At 48.6% G+C, this 20,770-nt stretch overlaps 2 protein-coding genes across 5 annotated transcripts in view; one reads left to right on the top strand and one right to left on the bottom strand.

The window, feature by feature from the left end:
* The window catches only part of UBAP2 (ubiquitin associated protein 2), an 85,653-nt gene extending 82,815 nt beyond the window's left edge, over nt 1-2,838 (top strand). For all 4 annotated transcript variants that reach the window (XM_079994740.1, XM_079994738.1, XM_079994739.1 and 1 more), the window contains 3 exons: nt 367-434; nt 2,040-2,231; nt 2,488-2,838. In XM_079994740.1, the coding sequence (XP_079850866.1) occupies nt 367-434; nt 2,040-2,231; nt 2,488-2,583 (356 nt within the window). In that variant the 3' untranslated portion in view covers nt 2,584-2,838. The remainder of the gene's footprint in view (nt 1-366; nt 435-2,039; nt 2,232-2,487) is intronic.
* A 3,364-nt stretch (nt 2,839-6,202) lies between these two features.
* The window catches only part of UBE2R2 (ubiquitin conjugating enzyme E2 R2), a 56,853-nt gene continuing 42,285 nt past the window's right edge, over nt 6,203-20,770 (bottom strand). Inside the window, exons 2-5 of the mRNA XM_079995105.1 lie at nt 14,814-14,900; nt 12,876-12,973; nt 11,382-11,516; nt 6,203-9,603 (exon numbers count right to left, since the gene is read on the bottom strand). Of these exons, the coding sequence (XP_079851231.1) occupies nt 9,381-9,603; nt 11,382-11,516; nt 12,876-12,973; nt 14,814-14,900 (543 nt within the window). The 3' untranslated portion in view covers nt 6,203-9,380. The remainder of the gene's footprint in view (nt 9,604-11,381; nt 11,517-12,875; nt 12,974-14,813; nt 14,901-20,770) is intronic.

Below are 20,770 nucleotides of genomic sequence, written 5' to 3'. Positions count from 1 at the left end.
CTCAGTGTGCCTGGCCAGAGCAAAGGGTTGAGGAAGATGGCACCTCCCTCCCCCCTCGCCCCGCGCAGGACGTGGGAGCTGAATGGCCATTGTGTACTCCTGTCCACGGCTGCTGAGAGACATTTTATTACGTGCATAGCCACTGACATTTTATTTTACCCTCCTCTCCTCCTGCAGAAGACACAAATATGCATATGACAGGACACATGCAAACTTTCTGCAAAACTGTGTCCTCCTTTGCCAGTGGTTTGGAGGGCTCAGTCCACGTGTGGATTCTCTCCTCCCCTCATGGAACAAGATCCCATTGCCTTTGACAGTTTTGATAACTCATTGTTCTCTCTTTTCCTTGCCTCCACCCCCCCTCAGGTGTTTCTGTGACCTCAAGTAACACAGGTGTGCCTGATATTAGTGGTTCAGTCTACAATAAGACTCAGGTGAGGAACTGCCGTGTGTCCAGCTGCTTTTGTGCCTGGGCTTCTGCTTCTTTTGACTCTCCCAGCTGTTGGCATTCTGACATCCCCGTTGGTGGGTCATCTTTTGGCTCTCTTTAGGTGGGAGTTTATTCTGAGGCAAAGCTGACCTCTCTCTCTTGAAAACATATGAGGCTCTGTCTGGGCAGCTCATCTGCCCACCCCACTCCCAGACAAAAACACTGATCCCACGGTTACACCCTTGCCCATGTTGCTGTTTTCCACACATGTGGAATCGTGATAGTGACAACTCTTGATGGCCCCTTTCAAGCTCCATGTGCAGTGAAATGATTGTACATATACACAATGCTTCAGAAATAAAACAGAAGCAGCATAGGGGTACAATTCAGCGTAACAGATAAAACCATGATCAAGGTGACTGGAGTCACATGCCTAAATTGGACAAATAAAAATGTCATCACCAGGCACAGAAATGACATCAAAAGGGAGGCCTCCATCCACAGACCAAGTGCCATTGCTTTGAATGTTGCTCTAGCCCAGAGGTGGTTAACCTTTTTTAAGAGTGAGGGCTGCATGTACCTTTGGCCATCCTTCTGGGTCTGCTTGCGCATGCCTCCTTTCTCCAGCTGATCTCTACAGATCTCTACATGCGCCTCCTCCACAAGGTCCCAAAGGTGGCAGTGCGGGAAAGGGCCTTTTCTGTGGCACCTTCATTGCAAATCGTTAGGCGCCAGGCAAAAACAGGCTTTTGGCTAATTAAACTGTGCACTGGGGAGGGTACTGTTTTCATTTGTTACTATGTTATGTATTTTATATTAAAAAGTGCCCTGTGATTCTTGAATGAAGTTAGAGATTTAATTAATCTCTTTTTTAAAAAAATCTCCAACCGGGGTTGGGAAAGAGGCATTATCACTCACTCTGCTCATCAAATGATTGACGTGGTAATTGTGGAGGGGGCAATGTACAGCACCTTCTTTTGTTTCCCCACTGGCAGCATACATGATCTGGTTTCCCCCATAGGAGCCTTTTCAGTCCCTGAACCTGGGATTGCCACCCCCCCCAGCTGTATCTGCCCCAAACTGAGCCTTGCCAGTGGAACATTTCTGAGGTGGAGCCTTAGTTGTTCCAAACCGCCTTCAAATCAAAACTCTGGTTGCAGATAGGTAAAGGTAAAGGTACCCCTGACTGTTAGGTCCAGTCGCAGATGACTCTGGGGTTGCACACTCATCTTGCTCTATAGGCCGAGGGAACCGGTATTTGTCCGCAGACAGCTTTTGGATCATGTGGTCAGCATGACGAAGCCGCTTCTGGCGAACCAGAGCAGCTCACAGAAACGCCATTTACCTTCCTGCCGGAGCGGTACCTATTTATCTACTTGCACTTTGACGTGCTTTCAAACGGCTAGGTTGGTAGGAGCAGGGACCGAGCAACGGGAACTCACCCCGTCGCAGGGATTCGATCCACCGACCTTCTGATCGGCAAGCCCTAGGCTCCGTGGTTTAGACCTGTTTAGATCTCTGGTTGCAGATACTGGTTCTGTAATAAGGGTTCGGGGAGAGTTCCCTTTCTGTGTGTCGAAGTGCCTTTTCTTTTTTTCTTCTTGTGCAGACTTTTGACAAGCAGGTATTCCATGCCGGCACTCCGCCCCCCTTCAGCCTGCCGTCAGCCCTGGGCTCTGCAGGGCCCCTGAACCCTGGTGCTGCCCCCGGCTATGCTCCGGCTCCCTTCCTGCACATCTTGCCTGCCCATCAGCAGCCTCATTCCCAGATGCTGCACCACCACCTTCAGCAGGACGGACAGGTGAGTTGCCCTGGGGGCAGAGATGCAGTCACATCGCCCTGAGAGGCACCTGAGAAGAGAAGCGCAAGATTGGGGAAATAACTCGGCAGAAGATTAATTGGGGGGGGGGAGAGAGAAAAAGAGGATGTCACATTGCATGAGCGGAACCCTCTTTGCCCAGCACGGAGTGCAGCCCTGAGGGATGATGGGGAAAAGGTGGTCAAAGCCAGAGCCCCCTCTGACCCGCCCAACTTCCCCTCCCCTTCTCTCTTTCCAGGGTGGATCTGGTCAACGCAATCCAGCAAGCGCCCTGCAGCAGAAGTCTCAGGCTACCAAAACCGCCTATGGAACGTCTCCATACTGGACAAATTAACCCAACACAGGAGGAGGAGGAGAAGGGAGGGAAGACGCCCACTTCTCGGACTCCCACACCTGCCAGGAGACAATCCGCTAGGAAAGGGGGTGGGCTTGAGACAAGGCAACCAAGCGCTCAGCCCAGGCAGGGCAGATCCACACCCCCTCCTTGTGCGCGCGACTCCTTACCTGCTTCCTTTATGATTTGCTGTTGTATGTAATATATTTATGTATGTATTTGTAAATGTAATAGAGCCTAATGGTGGTTTCTGCATTTTTTGAAGCCTGTTTATTTCCTTAGAGGTAGCTTGGACACGACACTTACCCTTTCTCTGAACTTTTTGTATTTTTCTGACGATTTTTTTACATTTTCAAAGGACACAGTGTGCCATTTTCTTTCCTTTTTTCCATTTTGGAACCAGAGGCTTGATTCAAAAGCAGGTCTTAGCTCAGGCAAGTTCGTCAGACTCACAGGAAGAACCAGGTGCTGGGTTTTGTCTCCTCCTAGCTTTGCACCTGACATCTTGCTTTCTGAAGATTACAAGGAGCCGCCCTCCTCCCCTTCCTGACAGCACAAGGATTTAACATTCACAAGAAGTTCCATTGCAGGTTGCAGCATCACCCCTTTTTATTGAGTTTTTAAAACACAAAAGCTACAGTGCAGTCTCTGCCACTGTTCGTTTTTGCAGCCAGCGCATACAGACTCCCCATCACATCCCAGAACTTTGTGTCTGCCAATTGGGCACAGCAGTGTAGCTGTTCTGTAAATAAGAAGGTGCAAAATAATTGTGTTTTGTAACTTGGCCTTTGGCTTCATGCCACAAACCTGAACTGGCTTGACAAGAACCAGTGATGTCTCCTTCTGCCCCTCAATTTTGGGGGTGGGGGCAGGGAGATCAGAGGGGTGTTTGTGGGAAGGCACCTCATTCTTCCCGTCCTACACCAACACAAGTGAATGTTTTAGAAATTTCATTTTTTTATTGGCCTGAACTCCACCTAATAAAAGTTCTGAGCGTGTCAGTAGTGTTTGCAGAATCAGTTGTCAAAAGTCTTCCCCTCCCACCATTACCCTTAGCAGTTCTTAAGAGCGAGAGAGAACCATGACACTCTCTTGGCATCCTATTAAGTCTTCAAGGTGCCACAAGACTCCTGGTGGTTTTAATCCTGGGTTGCCAGTGTGGTACCAGATCAGAGTTACAGTCCTAAATTTCTGGAGAGGCAACAAATTGAACTCTGGACCCACCAAGTAAGGCTCTAATGTAGATCAAAATGGGCACATTGGGAGTTTATTCTACTTTGCTGTCTGGGTATCAAAATACTATGGAACCTTTGAGCAAGGAAGGGTAAGGAACATTAGTAAAGGTAAAGGGACCCCTGACCATTCGGTCCAGTCGTGGCTGACTCTGGGGTTGCGGCACTCATCTCACTTTACTGGCCGAGGGAGCCAGCGTACAGCTTCTGGGTCATGTGGCCAGCAGGACTAAACCACTTCTGGTGAACCAGAGCAGTGCATGGAAACGCCGTTTACCTTCCTGCCGGAGCAGTACCTATTTATCTACTTGCACTTTGGCGTGCTTTCGAACTGCTAGGTTGGCAGGAGCAGGGACCGAGCAACGGGAGCTCACCCTGTCGTGGGGATTCGAACCGCCAACCTTCTGATCAGCAAGTCCTAGGTTCTGTGGTTTAACCCAAAGCGCCACCCATTAATTTTTTATCACACCTAAGTTCCCTCTCATTGCCTTTAGGTTGCTGTATCTTCCTCCATAGCAGGTATGACTAGTAACCTATCCAGCACACCAGTCTACTCTTGCACACAGAGGTCTTTCCCATTACTTAGAATCATAGAATCATAGAGTTGAAAGAGACCACAAGGGCCATCAAGTCCAACCCCCTGCCAAGCAGGAAACACCATCAGAGCACTCCTGACATACGGTTGTCAAGCCTCTGCTTAAAGACCTCCAAAGGAGGAGACTCCACCACACTCCTTGGCAGCAAATTCCACTGTCGAACAGCTCTTACTGTCAGGAAGTTCTTCCTAATGTTTAGGTGGAATCTTCTTTCTTGTAGTTTGGAGCCATTGCTCCGTGTCCGCTTCTCTGGAGCAGCAGAAAACAACCTTTCTCCCTCCTCTATGTGACATCCTTTTATATATTTGAACATGGCTATCATATCACCCCTTAACCTCCTCTTCTCCAGGCTAAACATGCCCAGCTCCCTTAGCCGTTCCTCATAAGGCATTGTTTCCAGGCCTTTGACCATTCATCCTTGAAAAAAGTTTTGACACCACTGGCCTATAGGCTTCCATACAACTATACCAATTGGCAGGCCAGGTTGGGTCTATGGAAAAGGAAGCTCTATTCCAAGTATCTTTGAGTAGCTGCCAGTAAGGATGTAGGATTCTTAGCCAAAGGCCCAGAGAAGCTACTTGAAAGCTTGCCATTTTTGTGTTTAAGGGAAGTAGAGGGTTATAATACTGGACCTAACCACATGGGCATGTTATTTTAACAGATGGGCCATTCTCAAATATTTCTTTAAAAGACCAGTGAAGAAACTTGAGACATCCACATCTACTAATTTAATTTTAGAAAAATACCCGAAGAACATGAAGATGTCTACTTAAAAAAAAAATTTCTTTTATTACAATTCCTATAGGGGGTCAGTAAAGAGACTGTTCCTTCTGAAATGGCAAAAAAAATGAAAGCATGAGCTATCCTGGTGTGACTTCTCCTAATATCCTGCTGTAGCCTTCATGGCACTGAAACATTGCTTTCTAAGTAGAAGTTGCCCAATAGCCCCTACCCTTTGCCTATTTTTCCATTTGTGGTTATGGTGCATATGGCAGGTGGTTTCATTGCTTCAATTTCCACATCAGTTAAGGGGCAAGGCCCTGACACACAGGTAAGGCCTTCTTGAGTTCAGAGAGGGCTCTGGCTTATATTTGTGTGTTGGCTGTTCTGCAGATGGCTGAAACCGATGCTACCCTGCAGGCCACAAGCTGGAGGGATGGAGCAAGCTCCTGGGTTGGCTCTTGCCCATTTTCTCATGAAGGCAACACCCACCTTTGGAGAGGGGGAAAAAAGAATACATTTGAAGAGTACTGTACTATTATGGCATGAGCTAGTACACACTGCTGCTACCACCTCACTTGGTACCCGCTCCATCAACATGCAAACCCCAGCTGCACCAGGTGGGTTCAGAATGCAACATCTGTGGGCAGGGGGAAGCAAAAAAGGGGTTAAATGGCAGAAGCTTCCTTGTGTGTAGCCCTGTGCGAGTATGAGCAGAGAAGTGCTTCATAGACACCATACCTTATTTTGCGTTTTAGAAATGCATGCAGGAAAAACACATGGCTGAACATGCGCAGAAGGGACCTCTCCACTCCTAGTGAGACACGTCTGTAGTGACAATAGGAGCCACTAGAGAGAGGGCTCTCGTCGTTTGTCACAGGGAAGGCCACATTCTGTCTGTTTCCAGGCAATCACTTTTGCAAAGCAGTTGGAGAAGCAAATGGAGTGGACCGGGGGAGAGATTACAGGAGGTCTCACCTCAGCAGATGCCGCAAAGGGCGTTGCAAGAGCCCATCATGTGAGACATGTAAGCCTGTGTTGACTAATAAAGGTGGCTTTCGAACAGGGAACTAACAATCGAGGTGTACTTTATTTCACATTTTATTAGTAGACAGATGTGCAGAAGAAAACCAAAACTAAATTACCAAAGGAAAGGGAGACAAAACACAAAAAGAAAAATATGCATTAGTTAAATCTGGTCTGGTAAGTTGCATCAACCAAAGTGGGCGAGAGGGAGAGGGAGGAAGAAAAACATCCAGGATTGTAGCACTGAAAAAAAGAACATATCAAGATAGAATTCTAGTGCTCCCTGCTGGTTTCAGAAGGATTTAAGAACTGCATCTGAATTGGTTTCTGAGTTGGAAATGTAAACGCAGACACGGGTGGGGTAGGAGAGAACCAGGCGACCGACCGCTGGCTCCAGTAAACATTTGTCCTCAATCTCTTTAAGTAGCTTGATAGTTGCATTTCGGTGGGTTGGTTGGATCTCAAGAACAAGGAAGCCAGCAAGTCAGCAGGCAGTGACATCATGATGGGTTGGGGAGAGTCTGCCTGGCCAAGGAAAGAGGAGAGCACAAACTCCCAGAAACAGGTGCTCCCCACCCCACAAAAAAAGTGTTACGGCGAGGGGAGGACAGAGGTATAATAATGCATCTCACACCACCAAGCTTGAGAATACAAGTCACTGGAGAGCATACAGTGAAAACGGTCAAAGTACAAGAGAGAAATAGCTGAAAGACGCAGTATCCTCATTTCAGGTTGAGCCAAGAGCGACAATCCACTCCTTCCTCTCATCGCCCAACTCAGAACAAGGAGCCACCCACAAGCCTGAATTTGGGGGGAAAAAATGGTAACTTTCATTGGTTGCCCTGTTGGGAGAATTGGTGGCTGTACTTGCAGTGCCCATCTATAGACACACGCACACACACACACACACACACACAACCAAGTACTCCAAAGCACACACACAAACACACTCTGGATTGTCTTACGGCTAGTTGGAAGGGCTATGCATTTCAGTTTCTCTGCTTACACTCCAACTGTGCCCAACATCATGTCCTCTTCCCATCTCTCTGGCTTCGCTCAAGTCCTCACATATGAACTCCACAGCAGCACCAACAGCTAACGCAGTCGGCCACCCTCCGATCACAGCTGCAACGGAGTTAGAAAAAGCACAGATCCTCGCCCCAGGCAGCAGGAGACTGAAAGATGAGCTGCCGGTGCAGAGGAACCAACAAGTTATCTGCTGGGGGCTGGGACACCACGAGAGGTGTATGTGGGGCCCTATTCAGTCCACAAGGCCTCCCAGAATGCACAGCTATAAAGCAGGATCATCCCCCTAAAGTCCCAGCAGTGGGGTCATGGTGAATACCTGGGGTAACTCATCAGACCACCTCAGATGGAACTGGCTTGCTCCCTTTCCTGTAGAACCAGAACATTCACAGCAGGGACCCCAACATTCAAGAGGCAAGCTGAGCTGGAATGGGGGCAGAGGAAACGGCCATGATGGGGGGACCACTTCGCTTCCACCTCTCTTCTTGCGGTCGTCTCTCATCACAGAGCTTCCCTTTCCTCGGTAAATTCAAGGCCTAGCAGAAATATGTCACAGGAGCACCACAGAAGCTACCATAAAGTCAATCCTTGTCTTCTGAACCCACCACTGTTGCAGGAAGTGGTCATGAAGCCCTCATTAATCCCCAAGGCTGTGAGCAGTTAACTTTCTCCACTGGAACACTGTTGTTGTCTGAACTGTGCACAAGAGCCGTCTCCCAGGATGGTGGGCACATTTCAGGACAAGCATCGACGGCAGCAGGCGAGGCTGACACAATTCTCCACAGCAGCAGCATCTCTCCGCTCCGAATGCCATCATGCAGCAAAGGGAATGTTTGCATGTGTCTAACTCATACTGGCTCATCCAGACATTTAAGACAAGGTGTGTCTACGGCCTCTGGTCTCTTTTAAGACAACCAAGGTTGAGCAATTAGAATCTGCCTTTGAGAGTCTGATCTGGGAGCCTGGAACTCCTCAAGGAATCCCACCTCCCAGACCCAAGGACTGTCCCTGCCAAGGCCCAGCCCCCCATCACCTGGCAAGAACACTCTCCCCTAGACAGCATGACAGGCACCTATCTGCCTTCATGGCGTTATGAGTGCCACCTTCACCCAAGGATCCTTCGGCATCCTGCCCCAGCTGGGGCTCAGAGAGCGCTTGCCAGGGGCTGGGGCCCCTGCAGGAAAGTGGCAGGCCACAGCGTTTCAACTACCTTTGTCCAGAACTAAGAGGCTGCTGGGGCTCTGCATTCGGAGGGGCCACAGGAGGGGCCACAGCTGCCAGCGTTTATCCCCTACGGAAGACCAGCAACTAAAAGGGCTCAGTGGGACAAGAATACAGAGAGTTTTGAAGTGTTTATTGGAAGGTTCATATCACAAGACAACCACCACCCTCTCCCCACCCCAAATCGCTGGGTGGGGAGGGGGAGCAGATCCTTCCCCCCAACCACCCGTCTGTCCCCATCCCCACACGCACTTAGCAGAACTGAAATGGAATACTGGACCTTTCAGCACCAAATCTTGTCAAGCTCAGTACAATGGAGCTTAGGCTCTCTGCCCAACACCTTAGGAAGGGGGGGGGGGAGAGAGAGGAGAGAAAAACCACCACCACAAGGCTAAACAAGTGCGCACGCGGTCATCATCAACGGAGCAGCAGCGAAACCTCGGGAAGTGCTCTGCAGCAGAGTTGCATTTGTACTTGTCCCTGTTTAAATGCAGCTCGTGGGGAGCAGCCCCCCACAGTCTCCGGCGTTAAATACATTAAACATCTTGATCAAAGACTGTTTAATTCAAGATCCTAAAGACAGAGCAAACCTGTTTTGAGTCAGGTTGTGAATGCTCCTGGAAAAGGCGGCAGGGAGAGTGAGAAGGGTGTGTGTGCGGAAAGAGCATCGCTTTCTTCCTTTCCTCGAGAGAGAAAAACAAAAAAACAAAAACCCAGAACACAAGTGACGGGGGGCGGGGAAGAATGCAAGAATGGTGACGTTCTGCAAAGGGGCTTCCTTCCAAACAGAACAGGAAGGGGTGGCGGGAAAGACCGAGATCCATACAACAGGAGAAAGCAGGAGGCGCGGGCTTGGTTGGTATCCCCCCCCCATGTATATATGTATTTTTTTTTGCTGAACTGTCACTAGGTTACCACTGCTCCTCGCCCCCTCTGGCACAGCAGGCGGAGCGGGGCGGGGGCCGGAGGGAGCAGGTCACGACTCCTCGTTGCCAGAATCATCGTCGTCGTAACAATCGGCGTCCTCCTCCTCTTCCTCATCCTCGTCGTCAATGTCATCGTCGTACAAGTCGTCATAAAGCAAATCTGAGCTGTTGTCACTGGAAGGCACTTTAGTTTTGATGCAATATTCCGCCAGCGTGGTAGGAACCTTCACCCCGTCCTTTTCCGCTTCCGCCTTGGTGGCCTGGACTTGTTTCCTGGGAGGCGGGAGAAAGGAAGGTGCCACACGGTTAGGACTGCCCACCAGGCGGCCATGGCAGGCAACCTTGTCTTCAACAGGCCTTCGCTGTGTGTTCCCAAATTGCACATCCACCCAGTTGGCCCTGGGCAGAACGAGGAGCCCCCTTCCCCTGGTTGCAGGGCAGAAGGTAAGAATTTAAGCAGAGCCTGCTGGATCAGGCCATTGGGCCATCTAATCCAGCCTCTATTTTCACAGTGGGCCAACCAGATGCCAGCAAGCAGGATTCAAGCACAAAAGCAGCCCTCTTCTCTTCTGTAATTTCCAGCAGCTGGTGTTCGGAGGCATTACGCTGGCTCCTACTGCAGCATAGCCACTGTGGCTAGTAACCATCAAGAGGGCTCAGCGATTTTGTCTAATCTCCTGTATACCTGAAGGAGCGTCTCCACCCCCATCGTTCAGCCTGGACACTGAGTTCCAGTGCCGAGGGCCTTCTGGCGGTTCCCTCATTGCGAGAAGTGAGGTTGCAGGGAACCAGACAGAGGGCCTTCTCAGTAGGGCACCTGCCCTGTGGAACGTGCTCCCTTCAGATGTGAAGGAAATAAACAACTAACCGACTTTTAGAAGACATCTGAAGGCAGCCCTGTTTAGGAAAGTTTTTAATATTTAATGCTATATTGTTTTTAACACTCGATTGAAAGCCACCCAGAATGGCTGGGGAAACTCAGCTAGATGGGCGGGGTATAAATAATAAATTATTATTACTATTATTATTATTATTATTATTATTATTATTATTATTATTAGCCATCCAATTTGATGGCCATCACTGCCTCCATAACTATGTGCTGTGTGAAGAATTTGTGCCACGTTATGAGAGCACCAGACATACCTGACAGCCCCTCTCCTCTGTTCTCCTGCTCCCACCCTCTCCCTTCTGTGGCTGGCTGTCTCCTGAACACCAAGGTCGGCATATATGGAAAAGCAATGGCCCCTGAGTCTGACAATGGTTCTGGGGCACAGCAGGTCAGGCTTCAGTGGTATTATCACAGGGTCCCTGGCTACTGCCTCCAAACTCTGCCCGTGTAAGGAAGCTTCTGCAGCAGGGCTAAGGGATCTGTGTCCCGTCCCGTCCCCAGCTGTTGCTGGAGTACAACTGCCATCATCCTGGACCACAGATTGGGGACCAGCAAAAGCTGGAGGAACACGGGATCTCCACCCACTGCTCCAAAATCTTTGTTTTGGTCTGATGGTGGTGAGATTTAAGAGGTCTCTGAATCTGTTCACAGAAAGCGTGTTAATGCTTTTGTCCATTTGCCTGGTGCCAGCACAGTCCCACCGGCTTGCCTGGACGTATCGGCCAGAGATGGAGAGACAAAGAAGAGGAACAGCTTCCCCTTTTAGGTTTAGGTACACTGCGACTCTCTGGGAGTTCCGCGTCCAGCAAGGAGGGGAAATTGCAAGCGAAAAGGCCAGGTGGAAGGAGGAGGGGCGCACCAGTAAGAGAGGGAGAGGAGGGGCGAGGGCATGTGAGGCCACAAACACCCTAAATGAAAATCTGGCTCCCAGGCCAGGCTGCTGGGAGAGGGACCAGAGCAGAGACCAAGATCTTCATGCTCCCACCCAGCAGAGGTGGGAAAGGCCTCTAAAATATTCCTGAGACTAATGGTCTGGACCAGGAGGGGGGTTTGTTCTTCTCACACATTCCTCAAGGTTTGGCTCCAGAAAGGAGATCCGACTCCCCACATTGGGATATCCCACCCACCCGGAGTGAGAGCCGGGTTCTGCTTGGCTTACCGAATGATCTCAGCATATTCTTTGTCTTTGCCTTTGCTGTCCCTCCATTTCCTGAACATGACCGAAGCATCGACGTTCGCCGGAGAGAAGGTGTTGGGCTCATTAAGCAAAGAGATGACGCTCAGTAGGATAGTCCTGGGAAAAAGCAGGAGGAGGAGGAGGAGAAGGAAGAAGAAGAGGAGGAAGGAGAAGAAGAAGAAGAAGAAGAAGAAGAAGAAGAAGAAGAAGAAGAAGAAGAAGAAGAAGAAGAAGAAGAAGAAAGAGAGAGAGAGAGAGAGAGAGAGAGAGAGAGAGAGAGAGAGAGAGAGAATCAGGGCCACAGCATTGGGCAAGTCTGCACCTGCAAGGATGAACAGCAGGTTGTGATTCTTTACAGGTTTTGTCACAGAGCAACCACACTGGAGGAGAATTTCTCACTGGCAGGGATCAAGTGGATTCTAGCCTGCCATTTAAAGAAAGGGCGGGGGACGTGGGACCCTTTAGGTATTGTTGGGCTGCAATCCCCATCACCTCTGGCCACCTGGTCACTTTGCCTTGAGATTGATGGGCGTCTCACAATATCTTGGGGGGCTCATCCCCAATTTGAAGCTTGCAGCCTTAACCCCGACCACTATTTTTGCACGTTCAGGACAGGCAAAGCAATCTTCCATGGAGACTACAGCTGAACTTCTTTGTGAGGTGCTGGTGGGAGTTCTTACAAAGCAATGAGGTACTGAACATTTCTGCACCAAAGACACAGGTGCCTGGTTGCTCAGACCCGATGCTTTACTTTACAGTTGTACCTCGGGTTACATACGCTTCAGGTTATAGACTCCGCTAACCCAGAAACAGGACCTTAGGTTAAGAACTTTGCTTCAGGATGAGAACAGAAATTGTGCTCCAGCGGTGCGGTGGCAGCAGGAGGCCCCATTAGCTACAATGGTGCTTCAGGTTAAGAACAATTTCAGGTTAAGAAGGGACCTCCAGAACGAATTAAGTACTTAACCTGAGGTACCACTGTACTATTCTGCTGGTACATGGCCCCGTCACCTCTCTCATGAGCCTCACAATAAATAATAACAGCCACCACTGCCACACTAAACCCCCCATGAGCTTCTGGACTTGTGTGTGACCACAGCTCATGCTTAAAAGATAATAAATAAATGAATGAATGAATAATAAAAAAGATGGAACCCAAGTGTCTGCTGCAGATCTGGGGTTCAGGGTTTGAAGAAGCAAGGCCAACATGGTGCCCCCCCCCACAGCTGCTGTTAGACTACAGCTCCCATCAGCCTTCAGCCAGCACAGCCAACAGGCAGGCAGGCAGGATGAGAGTCGGGGTCCAGAACATCTGGGGAGCATCACGTGGACAATCCATAAAAGGTTATCTGGTGGTACCCAACACTTCTTATTTGCAGGTTGGAATACATAGAGAATGTCAATAGAGAAGGAGGACCCCCAGCTCCAGAACTCAGTTGTGCATTGGTACAGAATCCTCTCTCTGAAGGGCCTTACCTGACATTCTGGGTTGGGTTCCACCTTTCAGATGGCAGCTCTCCACTTTGAGGGTCATCTACAGGTGGGTGAAGGATTGAAATACATACATCTCCATTCTACCAAAAGAGAATACACACACAGGAGGTCAGCTGATGCAACGGACAAAACACCTTCTGCAGAGTATACAGAGCAGGGCTCAGCGATATATCAATACAGTCCAGTCCATATTGTGATACTGGTTGCATATTTTTGACCTGGCAATATATCGCGAATCACAATGTGTATGTGTGTACAGTGGTGCCCCGCAAGACGAACGCATCGCAAGACGGAAAACCCGCTAGACGAAAGGGTTTTCTGTTTTGGAGGCGCTTCGCAAAACGAATTTCCCTATTGGCTTGCTTCGCAAGACGAAAATGTCTTGTGAGTTCCTGCGGGTTTTTTCCCCTTTCCCCCCCTTTTCCTAAGCCGCTAAGCCGCTTATCAGCTGATCCGCTGATAAGCCGCTAAACCGCTAATAGCACTAATCCGCTAAGCTGTCAATGGGCTTGCTTCGCAAGACGAAAAAACCACTATACGAAGAGCCTCACGGAACGGATTAATTTCGTCTTGCGAGGCACCACTGTATGCTATGCAAAAACCACAATGAGGGGGAAACCGTGAAGCCAGCCATTGCTTCTCTTAGTTTCTGCAGCCCATTAATTCTGCCGGCTCAACTCTCCCCTGCCTCCTGCAGGGGACAGCGAATCACAGGAGCTTGCAGAAATCGTGATGCAGGAAAACCATGAAGCCAGTGCTCCATTCCTTATTTCAGACATCGTGGTCTAATGTGATGTTTAGCTGGTGATGTATCACAATGCTGAAAAGCAGATATCGCCCAGCCCTAATACAAAGTGGCCCATAATAATACAGAAACCCCACGACCACACCTACACCCCTCTACTTATCTGGTTATGTCCTGAACTGAACCTTTTTCACTAGAGGAAAAGGTGCACTTTCAAATGTTAGCCACCAAGAAAATATACACTTCCAACCTTAAGAATACAAAATATTAACCACTGCTTAAGCAACTCCCCTCAAAGTGCTTCCTACAACCCTTTGCAAGACATACATTTATTTCTTTAAGCAGTGTTCCAAAACCACAGTATTCCAGAAGGGGGAGCCAGAGCTCTCCGAAAAAAGGGAATAAAGTTGCCACCCGCACTTCCTGATTTAGGAGTTTCCTGCCTAAACAGAAAAAAACCCTTTTGCTCCAATAAATGGGGGTGAGAGAGATACTAGAGGCCAGCTGGCAAACCTGATATTAAAGAAGAGTTTAATTCTGCCATTCTGGCTCTGCAGATGAACACCCTTTAAAAAGAGCAAAACCCAGAGGCTCTGGTGCTCTGCCATATCCCCTGCTAGAGCGAATGGAAGCAAGAAATACGAGACTTGTTGGGGAGATGCAGAGCAGCTGGGCTGTTGCTCTCCTCCTTAAAGAGGCCAGAGACAAGGTTAAACATGCAAGTCCACAAGTGGAGAGTGTTTGGCCTCTCTGACCTTAAGGCTAAGTTCACACATCCAATGCAGGTCCTTCTGACGGGCCAACCCATCAGAGAGCACACAAGTTAAGAAGCCCAGGACAGCAGAATGGATGGAAACAAAGAAACAGCCAACCCCTAATCCTGCTTTTGCAGGAGAGAGAAGAGGAAGCTGTTGCAGCAGGAGCAAGAGCCAAGTGTGTCATGGAGGAGAAAAGGACCAGGCAAGGCTACCGCTTGGATTTCAGTCTCTTTCTCGCTTCAAGTGCTCCAGATAGTCCCATTTATCTTCATGGCGGTGAAGAAGGATTAAATATGGGGAGGTGGGGAGAGAAGACAATGACGGAGCGGAAGAGAAAGGAGAAAAGGGAGGTTTTGATGCCCTGGTAAGGAAGGAGACCACAGCAGTTGAAATTTTGACACCACGAAAGACACCTACCTCATAAATGTTGGGATGCCACATTTTGGTCAGGAATCTGAAGGTAGGTGGTGAATATGGGTAGTCCATAGGAAATTTAATATGCGCCTGGAACAGAGAACAAAACCCCAAATTTAAACACTTGTTAAGCTCAGCAGAGCAGCAGCAAAAAAATTCACACCCATGCTGTTCCACTACTTCCACATTTGGTGACGCTGAGTTTGGAGCTGGACAGACTGAGTGTCATGGGAGTGAGGACCTCACCTGGGGATGGTGGGCAGCAAGAGAGAAGGCAGCTGACCATGTAGGAAGAGGGAGCTTTATGATAAGAATGAAGTGACAACCACAAGACGTTTGCAAGCAAGAGAAGGTGCAGGAGTAGTGGCTACGGAAATATTTGGCAGAGTTGGAATTAGAAAGTAAGAATTACAGGAAGAGGGGGAAAGGGGAATGATGCAAAGCTCAAGGGGTGAAGAGCTGGAATAAGTTGTAAATGCAAGGACTAAAAACTTGAATGGTGATGTCAAAAAAGGAACAGGTCCTCTAGTCCAAGCCCTACCAAAGTCCACTAATACTGCATCCCAGAAAAAGGTGGGAAACCTCCAATTATTCGATAACGGAGCCTCAAGAAGAAGGGAAACTGTATCCCAACAGAAGAGTTTAGAAGTCATACACAACATCCTAAAAAAATATAGGCAGACTTGGACTATGGAAACCTGGGTACAAAGCTCAGCCACAAAGTTCACAGGTTGGCCTTAGATTAGAATAAATGGTAGTGGTTGTTCAAGGAGGAAATGGGGTACATATAGCCTTGTGTGCCATCTCAAGTGCCTTCGAGGAAAGGCAGAACATAACAATGTAATACATGATAAATAATAAATTTCTGGACAAGACCAGGGAAACTACGCTTTGTGTGAGTCCAGGGATATAGCAAATGACATTTCATAACTTTTAAAAGCATTATAATATTAGAAAACTACTGTGGCCCAATGCAGATAGTTTTGGAGACATTCAAAGTACAGGACTGGTAATCTGTGAACCTAGAAGTTTAGTGCAGCTTCAAGCAACACCTTTATACGCAACAGCTGGTGTTTCAAAGTGGCACCACGTGGCATAACCAAATCTAGTGAAACCAACTCCAGTTCTGACCTTCCTCTAATAATAATAATAATAATAATTTATTTATTTATACCCCACTCATCTGGCTGGGTTTCCCCAGCCACTCTGGGCAGCTTCCAACTGAATATTAAAAACAATACAGCGTCAGACATTAAAAACTTCCCTAAACAGGGCCACCTTCAGTTGTCTTTTAAAAGTAAAATAGTTGTTTATTGCCTTGACATCTGCTGGGAGGGCGTCCCACAGGGCAGGCGCCACTACCGAGAAGGCCCTCTGCCAGCTCCAGGTCATTAATGACTTCTGGAAGGTCTATGTGCTAACACAGACTTCTCATTCAGCAGCTGCCCCCAGCTGAGTTAATGCACCTCCCATGCACAGCTTTTTAAATGCACAACTATGAAAAAAGGCAAACGACAAGGTGCACAGAATTCACCGGAAAAGGCCACTACAGAATTGTTTAAAAGGGTTAGCGCAGCATGGCCAATTCTCTGAGGACAGGATTCCCCTTGGCTTTTGCCTGAAGTAGGTTTGCACGACGGGAGAACTCTCACGTCTCCTAGGAACACACCACCGGCTCTAGCAGGCAAGGAAAACCCTCCAGCAGGCCTGACTCAGGAAGTGGTAGCAGAAACTAGGCGACTGCATGAAGATTAAAAAACAAAAGATGTGTGTGTGTTTAGAAATAACATACGTGAACATGGCTTTGCTATTTATACCAACCCCAAAATTGGCAGAGTGTGATTTTGGAGTGAACACTGAACATTTCAGCCCGATGTATTTGAAAACAAGCAGATGGTCACTTTCTTAAAAGGACAATTGAAGAACACAGGGAGGGAGGGAATGCCTAATGCAGAGACAGGCCACCAAGCACTCTAGCACCATACTGTCCACAATGACCTGCACCAGTAGCCAACTCATCCAGGCCCCCCAATAGATGACTTCCTTTTATTGAACCAGAAGATGGGAAATAGGATGGGTGCATGTGATGATGGCAGTGATTCACCCAAAGCTACCAAGGTGGGCACAACATTAACACATGATATTAAGAACAGTTTGAAACAACTCACAACCACAAAAATAAGATGGCTCCTAAAAACACAGACCTCAAGTGTCAAGAGCAAGGGTAAGGAGGTGCTTCACCGGAAGCTATACAATGACGGTGGCAGGTGCACCTCGTAGGGAGGGAGCTCCTGAGCTTAGGGGCCACCACAGAGAAATGTCTTCTCCTGGGCTGCCACCTCCCTGAGCCTCTGAGGGCAGAGGAACTCACAAGAGGGCTCCCTCTCCTGATCTCAGCACCCGAGAGGGTCTGTAGGGAAGGAGGCGCTTTTTCAGGTATTTGGGGCCTAAGCCGTTTACGGCTCTCAACACGAACATGAGCACCTTGACTTGGGCCTGGAAGTGAACTGACAGCCAGCACAGCTGTTTTAAACTGGGGATTATAAGAGATGTAAACAGAACACCAGCCAGCAAAGGTACATCTGTGGCCCCCTCTGAAGCGCCACATAAGCAGAGTCTCTCCCTCGGACAACACTCTCCAAGGGCTGGTTTGCAGGTGACAAAAACCCACCACAGAAGCTAGTCTCGTTTTAAATGCATGCCATGTTTTGGTGTTTTAAACTGCTTCTAATTATCTCATGTGCCATTTGCCTTGAGACGGTTGCTTAGAATGCAATTAATAAATCAATGATGGTGATAATAATAGAACCACCAACATGTTTTTCAGCGGAGGCGGTTCAGAGCGACTTGTGAGTAAAAGAGCAACAGCAGGGTGATGTAATCGATGGATGAAGTCAGCAGGCAGTGTACAGCTGAAGGCTATTTTGAGGAGAAGAGTCTTCATCAAGCAGCTCCTTATGCAAGCAAGGGATTCTTCGTCCACGTCGCTGTCTAGGGCATCCCTAGCTCTCCCCATGGGGCACCCAGGGGTGCTGCTAATAGTCACACCAGCCTGGCAGCAACATGCTTGCACATTAGCGTTCTGGCAGAGCTCCGGAGCATGCTGCAGGGCTGATGTATCTTTGCTGAGGGGAATCCTCAGGTTCCTAGAAGGCACGGCAGCAGCCAATAGTCGGTTTCACATTTGCGGTCTCTCAAGCCAGTTAGAAATTGAGCAAAGAGCCGTTTCTTTCATCTCAGAAGACACCCACATGACCTCACATTCAGAAATCTTACATAACCACTACCACACACACACAAAATATCAATTTAGAAGATTGGGTGTGGGTGGCTGGGAAGATCAGAAATGATTACATTACAGAAAAGGAACACACAGAAGTATATTCAAACCATATCAAATACGTTTTTTGGAATCAATGTACCATTTTTTATTTTTAATGATAAACAGCACCCTCACCACCAAAATTTAAAGTACCAATTCCAAAGCGAATCCATGTGGTTGACAAAACATTTATGGTGCTCATAAGAGAGCTACCATAATACCCATAAAATACAGGAGCTGTATGTTGAAGTCTGTTTGATGGGCGACTATTATTCAGCAGTGTGGTAGTGCTTAATACACATTTAGGGAATGTGTTGCACTTTTTAGCAGACTCTAGAAAGACCCTGATGTTGGGAAAGATGGAGGGCACAAGGAGAAGGGGACAGAGGACGAGATGGTGGGACAGTGTTCTCGAAGAGACCAACATTGAGTTTGACCAAACTGTGGGAGGCAGTGGAAGACAGGAGGGCCTGGCATGCTCTGGTCCATGGGGTCACGAAGAGTCAGACACGACTAAACGACTCAACAACAGCTTTCTGGAATGCACAAGCACCCTATGTTTCCACTTGCAAAAAGGGCAGTGTGAGGCCAGGTGGTGGTGTTGTGGTGGGGGCCCCCTCCCGCCTCTGGATAGGCTTTTCCAGCGCTGAGCACAGCAGTGCCTTGGGAACGTGACATCAATTGCATAAGCCATGGGATTCCCTCTGAACTTGCAGTAGCAGCAGCAGCTGGACCCTGCTGGCTGAGGACATCGTGGCTTTGACAAGCATCTGAATTTGAGAGTTTCCTTTTATTTACCAGGGAAGATTCCCCATTAATAATAAAGGAGGGTGGGAGGACATTCCCAGATTGTTTCCATGGCAACAGCTCAGAGCTGGAGGTTTCTATTCTGGTTCCAGGAGATGCACAGGAATTTCTTCCCATGAAACAATTCCTCATCTTTACCACCTTAAGGTAACAATCAGTGCAGGATTGTGAGCCCATTTTCCATGGAGGAAGAAAAAGAGGGTAACTCTTCTCCAGGCAGACATTCATGGGGATGAGTGAAGAACAGATTCCGGTGCAGCCTGATGGGGCCAGTTTTTACCCCAAAACTGCCTACAAATGCAGTTGACCCATAGGAGGGACACTCATCGGTCTCCTGCCATTTACACCTGACATTTCTGGATGACGCACATCTCGTGGCACACCCAGGCAGTGCATTCGAGGCAGCCAGGCAGCTGATGAAGCTCTGGAGCTCTCACTCTTTGTCAGTCTGCCGAGTCAGCAAAATAATAAAAAAAGAGGTTCAATTAGCCTCAAGTTGTGAACAGGACACACTAAAACAGTTGGCAAAAGAGAAAGAAAAGGTAGAAAATATCTACATGCCAACCTAGACAACTCCAAGCATTCTCCTTTTGCAATGGCTGCAAAGCTGAGCCATGCCAGATGCTGGAAAGGCGATCTGTATGTTCCCTTCAGCCCTCCACATAACTGCTAATGCCTCTGGAGCAAGAGGTTTGCATCAGGCTTTGATAACAGCCTGCTGCAGCCCCAGTTGTGGTCTCCAGTGAAGGGGAGGTGTGAATGATGGGGAAATCTGAACTAGTTCTCAGCCAAGATCCAGGGGCACAAGTACCCTAGCATTTCATGGCCCAACGTGGACACTGTTTAAACTTCTTCTTAACACCATCTCTTCCCAAACCAAGCTCAAAGTAAAGGTAAAGGGACCCATGACCATTAGGTCCAGTCGTGGCCGACTCCGGGGTTACGGCGCTCATCTTGCATTACTGGCCGAGGGAGCCGGTGTACAGCTTCTGGGTCATGTGGCCAGCATGATGAAGCCGCTTCTGGCGAACCAGAGCAGTGCATGGAAACGCCGTTTACCTTCCTGCCGGAGCGGTACCTGTTTATCTACTTGCACTTTGACGTGCTTTAGAACTGCTAGGTTGGAAGGAGAGGGGACCGAGCAACGGGAGCTCACCCTGTCGCAGTGATTCGAACCGCCAACCTTCTGATTGGCAAGTCCTAGGCTCTGTGATTTATCCCACAGCACCACCCGCATCCCTATAAGCTCAAAGTACTTCCTCATTAAGCATCCATTAGGAAATTAAAAATAAAGGCGCCAGCATATTCTAGGGGATGATACTTAGGGGCGGCCAACCCACGTTGCACAATTGGCTACCCCCATCTGCTTTTCATTCTACCTACTCTACTCTTCCTTACCATACCTAAAACTGGAGAAGCAGGTGGTAGTCCAGGTCTTTATTTCAAAGTCTGCCTTGACATTCTCAGATCTCTGCTTGCAGGATGAATTTCATCTGTTAGGCAATCTCAGAAACCGGAAGCTGGCCTGGAACAAGCCTACCTCCTTGCCCTCAAGTGCTGAGGATGTTATTTTAAAATTAAACGTCCTTATCAACATGGAAAGGCAACGTCCTGCTCAAATCACAGCTCAGCTGCAATTCAGCCGCCAGGCTGCAATGAGAAGCCAGCAAAGTGGGTCACGGGGCAATGGCCAGCCTTGAAACGAACTGTGCCCAGTGCCACTGCTGGCTCATCATTCACCATCTCTGCACACTAGGTGGTGTTTGCGCTGAGACTCTGGCAGCCAGAAGCAGAATCTTGTGGCTCCGCTTGTGCTGGAGCAGTTTTTTTT

The sequence above is a fragment of the Podarcis cretensis genome (assembly GCF_951804945.1).
Source record: "Podarcis cretensis genome assembly, chromosome: 11".
Classification (NCBI taxonomy): Eukaryota; Metazoa; Chordata; class Lepidosauria; order Squamata; family Lacertidae; genus Podarcis; species Podarcis cretensis.
Note: the sequence above shows the minus strand (reverse complement) of the source record. Positions and strands in the feature narration are given on the sequence as shown.